Raw genomic sequence first — 13532 nt, forward strand, 5'->3', positions numbered from 1 at the left:
GTGTTTTCAATAATTTTCCCCCCCCAAAAAAATACGTCCTTTGCTCTCGTTGCCAAGGTTGCGTCGTAAAAAAAAAAAATGGCTGCTCGTTAAATAAGTGATCTCGAAATGACACTCGATTAATTAGTGGTTTCATTGAATCTGCTCAAATGACAAATATTTATTTTCTGTCAGCTTGAGTGAGCAGGATAAATTGTAAACAATGGCTTTATTTTATTTTTAAGACGGTGTTCAACTTGTCTCGCTGCGGGATAAGCAGTAATTGCTGTCTGCTTTTTTGAGTGACGTCCTTTCCGATTGCCACATTAAGTATTCTTCTCTAACTTCGACAATATAATACCGAAATAATTCTCGGTTATTTATCACCCCCAAAAATAGCGTCTTCGTTTGCCGTAACTCAACGTCCGGCTCCTGACCGCCGGTGGTTTTATTTTTTTCTTCAAGGTCAAATCGACTTCATAGTCAGGACAACGTTGTGCTAAACGAATCAGCGACACCTTTGTTCCTACGAGACCCCGAGGATAAAAACCCCGACGGTGCACCAAAGTAGTCACTCAGCTCAAATTACATCTCATCCAGGAGGACATGTTGTCCAAAACAGACTTGAAAACTCAATTGCTTCTGACACGGTACAATACACCATCTTCTCGCCGGTTCACACGTGGAAATTACCTCAACTGTCATGGCAGTAAAGTAAATTCTAGCCGAGAAGGAAATATCGCTTCTTGTTCAACTTGGACAATAAAAAAAAAACGATTGTTTGTTTATTCCTAATGTGCGCCACTTGGCTTCCAAATGAGAAGAGGCAAATAGTAATGAGAGCAAAATGGCCGCCGGGTTAGACGATAGAATTCTCATTTATGGAGCGATGATATAAACGTATTTTGCTTTCTTAACGGCGGTAGTGAAGTTGACTCGGCGTGGCCTTGATGGTTTCCTCTCGTCCCACGTGTCCTTGAAATGGCGGATGAATGAGAAATGATCCGCACCACCTGTCGAAACGTTTTAGACTTAAGCACATGCTTCGAAAACACGTCGTCACCGCGATTAAGTTTGGGTCGATTATTATTCCGCGAGACAACCGAGAACCTCGATTAATGGTTTCACGCTGTACGCTCGCCACCGAGCGAAGAAACGAGAAAAAACGGCCGACTGTTAAACCGTAAATAAAGGACAACTTCATCAGGCTCGGCGAAAATTCAGCCCGAGTGGCCGTTTGCAAACATGAAATGATAGATGAGATGATAGACGGCAGCTCAGGGAAATTGTGACAAGCAACATAAGAGGAGGGAGGGAAAAAAAAACAGAGGCCGAAATGACTCGAACCGGCAGCGTGACAGATGATGCGTATCGGCCTTGGGGATCAGTGAAAGAGGAATTAGATGGATGTGTCCTCATCAATTGCAACCAGAAAGAGCTTTCATAATCATTAGCGCTATTTATCATCCTTCATGTCACGGGAAACGTGGCTTAAAAGGCTGCGGCTTGATAAATAATGTTGTCACAGCGTGAACGCAAAGATGCGAGTACGGTATTTAAGTGTCAACACGTCTTGTAAATATTTGCCAACAATCATATCCAGTCGCTGGAATTTAGACATCGAGTGATAAACTCCAAATACAGTGGTAGGTTCAATTGAATCCCGGTTTGTTTGGATGTCAAAGCAGTTTTCCCCATTGAAATGAATTGAAACCTCATTAATGCGTTCTAGTACCTCCCAAAAAACACCAGCATTTCTTTTGTGAAGTTTTTAACCAAGATACAAAAAGTAAAAGTAGCACTTCAATTTATTCTCCACATTGCTAAATCAGCGTTATCCTGCCCAAACCATCTTTTCTTCTTTCTTCATCAAAAGTTTCCCTCTTTTCCTCATTTTGTCCATCAACTCTTTTAGCACCTAGCCCATTAGCATCTGTTGTCTCCTAAATGACTACGCCCTTGTCACTAAGTGCGGAAATCACAATCTAATGCTCAATCCGACCGTACGTGTCCCTCGATGGCCATAACAACACATTGCGGCAAGACGGCGTAATAACGACCCTCTTAATGGCGCCATTTTGATGCCAACGTAAATGGGACTTAGTGAATGTCAAATTCAATCACGTGGTTATTGCTGGAAATTTTGGAGCACTGCCATTTTTTTTTTTTTGTTTTTTTTTACCGAGACATTACATTACACCAAGATAAAATTCCGCCGGCTTTACCCTGCTCCACTTTCTCTTCTGCTCGGGTCCGGTGCCAAAAGCCCACTCTGGGATACAAAATAGACTGATGGTTACTGATACCTAAAATGTAATGGAATAAGAGATGAGCCGAGGGGGATGGATGCGTTACCCCGCGACTCGCTATGCAAATACACCGAATACGCTTATTTGAGCTGTCAGCGGCAAAGTCGCGTCGGCGTTCGCGCCTCTCGCTGACCCGCTTGTCTCGTTGCTCGCGGGGAGACCAGTGTTGGATTTTTTTTCGATCATCTGGTTAACTTCTACTGGAGTCCATCACAGCGTGGTTTGAGTGAAAGGCAGATGGATTTCCAATTTTTCAAACATTTACCATCCTCGAATTTGCATTTGTTTGGAGTATAAGCGAGCTGCTGGAGGAAAGTCGCACACCCGCTGGGAGAACATGCTAAGCCAACAAAAGTGCCTTTGACTCATTTTGTAAACGCGCTGAGCAAATATTTTGCTGCTGCCAAAACAACATGAGGTTGTTGTGAATGGATCTATATTGCAACATTACTTCAAAGGTCATTCTAATTACGCTGTAACATCACATTCCAAATCCCCTAATTAGAAATTCGTGTCGTTTGTTGTATTGACCGCAATTTAAGAAGTGTGCTCTCCAGAACACAAACTGATTTAAAAAAAAAAATTTGATTGACACTGTTGCAAATGTATTCATCCAGCAATATCGGGTTTGATGCAGATGCACATTCCGATGTTTGGCTGAATACGGTTCTGATAACCGATTAATTAGTCGAATAATTAAAAATAGTATGAACTTTACAAGAAAGACAAACAAAAGAGAACAAAAAAATTGATTATTTTTGTGGGGGTGGACTGTAAATAAATTTGAAACAGTCACATAAAAAAATCAATCTGCATTATTGTCGCCGGTATCGACCTTTTAGCAAAAACTCGTAAACAAACCCCTCGACATGTCATTTGATCAAGAAAAAAAAGATCAAGAAAATGACCGGCATGATGATTTTAGTCTTCTTCCCAACCGCTATAATTTGAACGAGTGAAACGGTGCTCGAAAAGTGAAGTAAATTGCTTCTAAGGAAAATGGCACGCTGGCCGTGATTTACATTTCAATGGGCAAGTTGATGCTGAAATGGAAACGCTGGAAATTCAGACGTTTTAACGAGATCATTGAGGGAATGACCAAGTGGCTTTTCTCGCATCAATACCACCGTTTTTTTTTTTTTTTTATTTACATTGTGTTATTGAATTACTGATATTAGCTAGCGTCATAGCCAAATATTTCAATGAGGTTTATTTTAGGGTTGTCAATTCAAATTTGGACTGATTCGTTCAGGAATCACAAATTTACATTGTTCTGACCAATTTGACTCAACTGAGTCACGCCAAAAACAAACTTTGTGCGGCTGCTACAGATAAAGCTGCAGATGGAGAAATTTCAATTATCCGCTTGACTCCAAAATGGCGACATTTTATCCTTGCCTTGCATGCTGGGTCAACAATCCTTGAAAGTTAGTAGCTCAAGCAAACAAACAGATGGCCGAAGAAACACAAATACAGCTCCACGCTGTTTATTTGGCCTTGGCAGAGATCCACACTACTGATTGCCATTTCAGGTGCGGTCTCTTCAAGAAAAATATGTGTCCCGATTGTTTTGCCAAGTCGTTTGGGTGCCCATGTTTTGGTCCCGAGCGGTTTTTCTTCTTTTCGCCTGCTGTGACACGCATCCCACAGCGCCAACAAGTTTGAGCTTTCCAGAATCATTCCATCTCCCGCCACGGTAAAATAATAATCATGCCAGTGGCTATTTTTGTCAACCTTATTAATGTCTTCAACTGTTGCTAAAACAGAAGAACAGTACATTCCACTCTGAAAATCTTTCTGCGTGGGAGCGTATGTGAATCCATGAAATCCACCCGCCTCGTTCTCGACTTTTTTTTTTGCAACCCAGGAGTTTATTACAAAGATTCAGATCGTTTGGTAGTTTCTCATCCGTATTGAGTCTTACGCTGACGACCTAATTAGGAAGAGCTGTTATTCAGTTCACAAGCTTCTCTGACATCTTAATTAGATCTTAATGACATTTCGGTTGGCTCGGAAATGACTGAAACCATACATAAAACTGAAAAGTGTCTGACATCGGAGATAAGGAAAAGATGATGACGTTTTCATCGAATTTGTTCCTTAGAACGTATACGAAAAAACGACCCGGCTGTATTTCCTGCGTTAGACGTATTACGAAGGAGATTTGATTAACACCGATGCTCTTTCCATTCCATCTCTCGCTGTCTTTCACTCCATCTCCTCGTCTCCGTCCCGTCGGGATGCAGGACGGAGCGTGGCTCGGTAATTACCCCGCCGTGTCCGAGCGGCATCGCGTGTCTCGTATCGGACTCTTAATCGAATTCCTAGCGTTTATTACCGTGGCAGTTTAGTACACCGGCTATGCTAATGACGAGATAGGAGAGAACGTGAGAACGGTATATCTGGAAGATGGATGGCTGATTAGATACAAACGCCGTGTGCATTGTTCTGCATACTCGGCAGTGGATTATCTGGGCATTTTTTTTTTTTTTTTATGAATAGAGCGCAAATTGTGTTTCCATAAATTGCTGGAATACTAACTGCATCAATGAGCTAGTCTGAGTTAATCTAAGTTTGGAAACTAAAATGATTATGCAGTCCTGATGTGATGCAGTGGTCAGATTCCAACCCGAAGGTTCTGATCCTGACCTTCTGAAACTCTTATCGACATGTCCTTGAGCGAGATACTGAACCTCCAATGACTTCAAAAGTCAATCGAGATCAATTGTTGACCAAGGAAACCGTGTCAGTACATTTTTCCGACGTTCTCCTGTCATGTAAATCGTGATAGTCGCAGCAGATTGAATCCTGTAGACCAAACAACCATTTTCTTAGCAATTTGCAGAAATGTGCATCGGAACTATCGAGCTTGAGCAACGATCGAAAAACACAACAAAGGGAAATTTCAGGCTGGCCAAGTCAATCACCATATCTGAACCCAATCGAGGATGCATTTTACCTCCTCAAGAAGGAAGACTGAAGAATCAAACAAAGCCTGGAACAGCAATGGCCCCGGGAAAAGCATTTCAGTGGATTTTCAATGGCCAGCCACCATTTGAGTACTTTCCGCACAGCCAGCAGTCAGATGTCAGAACAATAGATGGAAGCGAACGAGAATGTTTGGCGAGCGTAATTATCCCCCGCAGTCGGCTCGACGCACACAACAGAGACGAAACCTCGACAATCGTCGGGGTAAGTGATTCCCATTTCCAAGGCAAATATTTAGAGTCGTTCAGTGTGTGTTGCGGGGCTCAGCTGCTACCGCCCTTGACTTGAGAGCCGTCATTAGGTGGAAAAGGGACAGTGAAAATAGGCAGCGAAAACGCCGCCATGATGAGGAGCAGCCCCGGGAGCCAACAAACCAGATTACATCAGAGAAAGGAGGGGGACGCTAAATAGAAACTTTGACTGAAGCCCCTTGTGAGGAGCAAAAGCGGGGGATAAACACTGCGAGTGAACGATTGGCCAGCGGGAGGCTTATTATCAAGCGTCCGTCCGTATCTCCACATTGTTCAGTTTATCGCTCGTCCACTTTTGTCTCATCTCTCTTTCGCACCTCGCTCAAATCTGTCAGAATCAAGCTCGCTAACGGCGACTTCATTTCAAGCCATCTCAAGAACAAGGCCTCAAGCATTTTCCGTTAACCTTTACGATCCACCTTAGCATTTTATTTGCCTATAAAGAGCAATGAAAGTATGCAGTCGTTTTTCTATAGGGGGACGGATCATTTGTTCTTAACAAATCTTCTTCGGCAGCGGTATAATCATGTTTTGTTCCAAATGATCTGACACACGTGCATTTATGGTCCTGTTGCTCTGCGTCGACTTTTCTCTTTACTGCAACATGTTGTGTTGATTCGTATCATAAATATGTTTGCTAAGAGCCTCATTACACGCTAAATTGCTTACACGTAGCAACATGCCAGACGTCTTGTTTCTTTAGTGTCGGGGAGTTAACTGCGTTGTAAAATGGCGAGAGGGGAGTGCAAGTCATCTGTTTCATCCATGAGCAGAGGTTGCATGCATTTAAGTGGCAAATGATTGAATTATTATTTATTTCTTGTTTGTTTTTATTTGTATTATTTTTCCAGAGGTTGCATCCATTTAAGTGGCAACTGATTGAATTATTATTTATTTCTTGTTTTATTTGTATTATTTTTGACTTAATATTATTTTTTTCTTTTGTATGTATTTTTAATTTTTATTTTATTTGTATTTTATTTATTTATTTGTATTTTATTATTTTCTTGAACATGTTGATTTGAAGTTTGTACTCATGATGCAAGAATCGCACACCCCGAATACCAAACGATCAATTTATCGATTCTTATGCTTATTTATTTCTTTACTTGTTTTTATTTGTATTATTTTTGACGTAATATTATTTTTTTTCTTTTTTATGTATTTTTATCTGTATTTTATTTATTTATTTATATTTTTATTATTTTCTTGAACGTGTTGATTTGAAGTTTGCACTCATGATGAAAGAATCGCACACCCCGAATACTAAACGATCAACTTATCGATTCTTATGCTTACCCCTACGTGGAGCTAATTCAGATTGCATGTACGTTGGCTGGAGCACCACCAAATTTAATTCTATTTAAACGTCCACATTAAAGTTTAATGCGAGGAAGCATTTTATTGATCGGGACTCCAACGGCCGAACGGGATGTTAATGAATAAAAATTGCAATCCTACCAAAAGGCCTCAATTGATGGAGTGGACTCAGACGGATTGTCTCGCACAGCCTGCTCGAAAAACCTTCCTGATACGCCGCGACTCGGCCATTGATTGATGTCGCGTACGATTTGGTCATTTCTATCCGCTCGTAAGCGAACGCGATTGATCTTATTCAACTCTCCGCTTCTCACATGCCGCGACAATCGATCCGAGCGACGGTTGGCAGGCAAGCGGGATGTGCGTCGGTTCTGCACTAATTAGCGTCGCTCGCCGCCGGCAGGTTCACGGAAGCGGATACCATCGTGATGGGGGACGTGACGTACGGGGCTTGCTGCCTGGACGACTTCACCGCACGAGCCTTGGGAGCCGACTTCATGGTGCACTACGGGCACAGCTGTCTCGGTGAGTCTTTTTTTTCCATTTTTTGACCAAAAGTTGGATTTCTCTCTCCAGTCCTTAACTGTCTCGACGTTCTTAACCAAATCTTGCGTAAACAAAACCCGATCAGCCTTAGAAAACAGCTCAGCATTTTCCCGTTATTCTTTCAAGGCACAGATGAATCAATTTTAGACAATCAATCAATGCTAACAACCGTCCGATCAGGACGACCTACAAGATGGTTGACTGAACGAAATATTGATCAATCGCAACGTAGATTTGTACCAGGATACCTTCCGCTTCGTCAGACCTTTCGGAGCCCAGACATGGGCCAGTATTGACCCAGCGGATCAATGAGGAACATACATTAGAGGTGTCCTCCGCCTTCTCTCGGACCTTCACCCCTCCGGCCCCGGCTCGCCGTCTTTTTTTACAGAACGAGCGAGGAAACCCAAATCGATCGCTACTGCTACATCGCCCCGCTTCTTCCAAATACCAGAACTAGTCAGCGGAATTTTAATGCGCTCCACTTGCGAGATGATGTTTTACTGATGCCGCTTTATGTTTACATCCAAGATGGGACACGGTGGTGCGTGGAGAACGCAACAGAAGCAAATATTAAATGGTTTTCCAAGTTTGATGTTATTTGCTCAAGCCGGCGTCCAGAGTGAATACAAGCGATGCGTCGGGTTATTAAAAGCTATTTTTGAAACTTGCCAGGAAGAATACCTATTTTGTCTTGACCTTTCTCCATCACCACCGACACCTGTGAGAGATCAAAAGCGCCATTGTGGCTCATGGCCGACCCGTCTTCCACTTTCATGTTTTCACTCATCGTTCTTCTTTTCGACATCGCTGTCATCCCCCCCCTCCCATCATGGAGCTCCTCTAGCTGTAGACCCAGATTGTGAAAACAAAACAAATGAAAATAGATTGCTTTGGAACTCTAAGACAAATGTTCACACGTCCCTTTCAATCAATGCTCAATATAAACAGAGAGAGGAGCCGAGTTAGTTATTTTTATCTTATCAAAGACCAAAAATAAGAACAGCAAACCGGAAGAGTCTAACATCTGAAGGAGGTCTATAGTCTCGTGTTCTTCTTCAGTCCAAAAACTTGCTGAACTTGAAATACAGACAATCACACACCTCTGCTGGTTTCAGACATTTTTTTGACATTTTTATTGTACTTTCCAAAAACACATTTAATCAACAATCCACATTTATACAATTTTATGAAAATAATCATAATAAATAATAAAAATATTCTCATAAAAATAATTTCAAAATATTCTCATAAAAATAATTTTATAAAATCATTTCATATATAAAATTTGGCCATCACGATAAAGAATCAGTGCCCGTCAATGTAATTAACCCCATCAGGTTTGATAATGAGCCTAAGGTAGATATTAAAAAAAAAAAAAAGTTGACGTTGAGGCGTTTGGTTAATCACCCGAAATCATTAAGTCAACGTCCACAATTTCCAGCCTCAATAACCGCAGTGATGAGGTCAGTGAGTTCTGTCCATCTCATTGACTGCGTCTCTAATTGTAGCGTCTTAAAAGCCGGCCGGCCGGCTGCCATCCTCACTCCAGCGCCAATCGATTGTTTGCCCTTTACCTTTTGAGAGTGCCCATAAACAATTGACGGTTGCAAACTCCATTGCAGACTCCACTCCACTTCTCCGACCCCTCCCCCCTCATGATGCATTCAAGTCCTTTTTCAAACTCCCAATTCCCAATCCATCTCCCCCCCGCTCAGAACGGATATCATAAATCACTTGTGTTGTCAGCTATCTGACAACACGCAGTTGTTTCGTAACGCTCGTAGTCACCGGGATCATACGGAAATGAAACGCTGTGCCGTTAAATGCTCATCCTCCATCCTCAATTTAATAACAATTCCTCTTCCCTCTCTTCTCCGGCCGCTTTCGCTTCTTGTGGAGCGATCCATTTCTCATTCCTCTCCCACGTTACGCTAATCTAGGCCACTAAATACGAAACGTAACGGGGCGACGCCGCCTCTGCAAATTCATAACCAGGTTCGGATGCATCACACGTATGTCCTCGCCGACATGTGCCGTGCACTCACGTTTGAGGGCGGCATTAATAGTGCATGTGCTCACCTGACACGACCGTTTGAATTATTTAACGGCTTTTTTCTTTTTGTCTTGGATTTCCGCAGTCCCCATCGACTCCACCGCCGGGATTAAGATGCTCTACGTGTTTGTGGACATCCAGATGGACAACGCGCACTTCCTGGACACGCTCAAGTTCAACTTCCGGCCCGGACAGTCCTTGGCGCTCGTCAGCACCATTCAGTTTGTGGCTGCGCTGCAGGTGATGGAGCTAATTAGCCTCCAGTGAATCGTCATTGAATCGATTATTTTGTCGATGAATCAAAAAAACATGTTTTGAGTCCCCTTTATTTAGGTCTTTCAAGTTTTCCTAAACCAAAAAGCGATTGTGAAAAATCTCGATCAATTGTTCGTTGTCGATTAATCGTCAATCGATTAATCAGGTCTTCAATTGATGAAACGCGCCCATTTTTATTTCATACCATCGCTTGAGGGAAAAGGAGAAGTAGAGAATTCCTCACCCAAAATAATCAATGTCATCATGCACTTTTTTTGTTAATGTGGCTTTTTCGAAAATCCCCTCCCTTACCTCCCGGTGTAATCACAAATCTGTGATGCAATCATTACATTTTCCATTTCACACTATCAAGTATTTGCGTCTTCATTGCGTGAGTAAGCTTGCATAAATATCCCAGCGTATTTCTTGAAAATTTATGAAAAAGCAAACCGAGTTCAACTGGAGAAACACGTAGAAAACTTATTTGGGATTTGACGCCTGCTCAGCTGCTTGTTATCATAAGCTATAAAATTGATTTTTTTTATTACCTGTCATTCTATAATTCTATCATGTTATCCTTTGAACAGGCTCGTAAAGGTTTCCCCTCATTTAATTGCTTTTAAACTTAAACCACACGGGTCATTTTTTTTTAACCGAGCGAGCGACCGGTGTACATATTTAGCTGCACCGTATGAACTCCGCCTCCAACCGGCGTAGGCTGCCGAAGCGCTCCGACGGGTTGGGCGGCAAAAGCTCAGAGTTCAGCCTCTCTCCCCGGCGTCGGCCGCCTTAAATTAGCTTTTAATCGTTCAATTCATCCGTCATCCTCCACGCGCTGCGGCTAATTTCTTCTCGGCCGCTCTCATCCCATGTACAGTCGGATTTATTCCATGACACAACCCGCCGCTTCCGAATCAACTCGGCAATCCTGTGACGGAGAAGAAGTCGTTAACGACCGAGAGACGATGACTTTCGGGATCACGTCTCCGGTGTAATCTTTTCTGACCTCTTTCTCCGACTTTCTGCTCTAGTTTAATCTCGACATATAATTTGCATAAATCTCCCACTTTGCCTGCTTTAGGCTTCACTCTTGCTCTTATTTATTTATTTTCCCCTCTCTCTTGTATGGAATAGAAAGAAGAAAAGATTTGTAGGCGGAGCTACAAAAACATGACAAAATGTGTGCAATCGTGGGGGGCGGGAGAGGGGGGGGGGGGTCGATGAACAATGATAAAAGCCCGCCGGCGTGTGCAAAGAAATATGAAAAATGTCTGTGAGCCAAACGACTTGATGAATATGTCATAGCGTGAAAAGCGAGCATAGCATTAATGGAACGCGCACGCTAATGGAAAAAGTGATCGGCAAGCGTCGTCACGGCAACCGTTATCTTTTTTTTTCCCGCAGGCTGTGAGCGCAGCCCTCAAGCCCGAGTACGACGTGCTGGTGCCACAGTGTCGACCTCTGTCACCCGGAGAGATTTTGGGCTGCACCTCTCCTCGCTTGGACCGTGACGTCAATGCCATCATGTGAGCATTCCTCCCCCACGCTTCTCTTATTAGCACCGACCGCCATGGCCGTGGCCCTTTTTTACTCGACCAATCATGGCTGTGACATCACAGTGTGACAAGTAGATATGACTGGGTGCCTATTTTATTTTACAGAAGCAGGCGAAGCTAAAAATAACATCACTCCGCTCGCTGCAATCGTAGCAGACAAGCGCTCTCATACACCCACATCAACTTTTCAATTATTATTTTTTTTATTCCTAGTCATAAATTACCTTCAACGACTACAAGGAGACTTGACATGACATTATTCATTTTTTTTCCCTCCCACATATATATATATATTTTTTTTGCTTTGAGGGGACAGTGATATCTAACCTTATTTCCCGTCTTGACTTTTTTTTTTGCGGTCTCAGAGGATAAAAAACAGGATATTTTACACCATATTGTTTGTCTACATGGGTTGCTGCATCGTTTGTGTTCAAATATCCGCCGCAGAAAAGCACATAAATGCTAATCATTGTTAGAATTAGCCTCAAGCTAATGGACTAAAGGCCACACGGTTGTTTTTAAGCACACGATATATAATTGTTTGTATTCTGTGTTTAGTTTGACAGTAAACTTCAACTAGAGTGCTGGAAAATATTATCATAGGTCATTTCCCGGGTGAAATAACGCGGAGGCGTATCACTTGCTCCTTGTTGGCCCGTGTGATTTTGAAGCCTCCCAGAGTACGAGATTATACCGACGGGACAAGGCCAAGCTCGACTCTATATGCATAAGATAGGCCCCGAGGGGGAGGGGGGGAGGGGGCTACAAAGGTGTTTGTGTGAGTATGCGCTCTCCCACGTATCTTTGATGGAAAAAGAAAAAGCGAAAGGGTTGTGGCTCTTCACCTACTAATCCAACATGCCTTTGCTTTGATGTGTGTCGGCCTGTGATGAGGCGGAGAATCGATTGGTTTGTCTGAGATTTGCTACGCTCGGCTGTCTCCAGCGTTCCCGCTGCGTTGTTCTGTTTCTGCTCACCCGCGCACCTGCATCGCTCGGAAAAAAAACCAACAACAACACACGGCAGAGTGCATCTAAAGCTGCATAATTGCCGTGACAACATATTTTGTTTCCACCTCCATCGAGGAGCTGTATTTATCTGTTCATGTTTTCCCGAATACAATTAACATGTTGACATCGGCCATGTCAGAAAAATAACTCGACAAATCCACAAAACTGTTTTAACTTTACCGTCGTGTTTAATTTGAGCCAATTAGTCATGTGGACAAAGCGTTCCGACTCGAATCAACCAAATTGCTCACCGGCATTGAAAGAACTTGAAATTGATTAAATACCGTGTATTCATTTCGGTAATGATTGCATTTGAAAGTTTTCACATCCTTGATTTGTTATTCTTCCTCAAGCCACTACGCGCTGTATTTATAATTGATAAATCGACGACATCCACTTCTAATAGCTCAATATGCAAATGCAAAGATGGCGGCGTTGCATAATGCAACAACGTTATACTAAAAGCACACTTAATAAGAAGAATACATTATTGATGGCGGCGGGCGGCTGTGATCGACGGGGGAGAGGGAGGTTTTAGCAAAAGCAGCCTCCTCCACCCGAGTCTGTCACAAAAGTGTAGCTAGCTTATTGTTCACGCTATTATCACGCCGGGTCCTTGGATCTTTTCAAGCGCTGGAATAGAGAGACCGCCAGAGTGCATTTTTACAATCAATCGTTTGGTGTGATGTAACGCATGCATAGAGAGCTCTTAGTGTGTGCTTTTAACAACACACACATACTCGAAAAGCTATCAAATCTTGCCGGTGTGTGTGCAGGTAGAGTACACAGCTAAGCATCAACAGCTCTTTCCTGGCAGCGATTAACGTTGGGCAATCGGTGAGCTAATTTGCACACCCTCCCGAGACCGGATGCAATAATGAGAGGGGGGTAAAATCGTCCTCAGTGTGGACTGTCCAGTGTTTACGCCTTATTTTAATTGAACTTCCAAGAGGAAGAGAATTTTGTTTAGCTTGTCTGTCCAGATTTGTAAACTACTGTAATGACACACAGATCCCTGTAGATGGTGCTGTTTTGTCATTTTGAGATCAACACAGCTAATTACAAAAAGTCTTAAATCTAGGAGTGACTAGTCAGAGAAGGTGTTTCTAAGCTGGTGATTTTTTTTTTTTGTTCAAAAAGCTGCATGGCGCCTTTTTCCAGCGCCTCTCCTCTGTGGCACATCACAACTGGAGGGAGTTGCCACCTCAGGCGATGTCCTCACTCAGGGCGAGAATGTCTTCAATCTCTCTCCAAAGCCTCTT

At 42.8% G+C, this 13532-nt stretch overlaps 1 protein-coding gene across 4 annotated transcripts in view; it reads left to right on the top strand.

Moving 5' to 3' along the window:
* dph1 (diphthamide biosynthesis 1) overlaps positions 1-13532 on the top strand; it is a 112045-nt gene that overhangs the window by 81268 nt on the left and 17245 nt on the right. For all 4 annotated transcript variants that reach the window (XR_015859421.1, XM_088380725.1, XM_088380724.1 and 1 more), the window contains 3 exons: positions 7251-7372; positions 9535-9689; positions 11109-11230. Coding sequence is in view for 3 of the 4 variants with exons in the window: in XM_088380725.1 (XP_088236851.1) it covers positions 7251-7372; positions 9535-9689; positions 11109-11230 (399 nt within the window). In the remaining variant the exon portion in view is untranslated. The remainder of the gene's footprint in view (positions 1-7250; positions 7373-9534; positions 9690-11108; positions 11231-13532) is intronic.

This window comes from Syngnathus floridae, chromosome 7, assembly GCF_059516105.1.
Source record: "Syngnathus floridae isolate MCC-2025c chromosome 7, RoL_Sflo_1.0, whole genome shotgun sequence".
Classification (NCBI taxonomy): Eukaryota; Metazoa; Chordata; class Actinopteri; order Syngnathiformes; family Syngnathidae; genus Syngnathus; species Syngnathus floridae.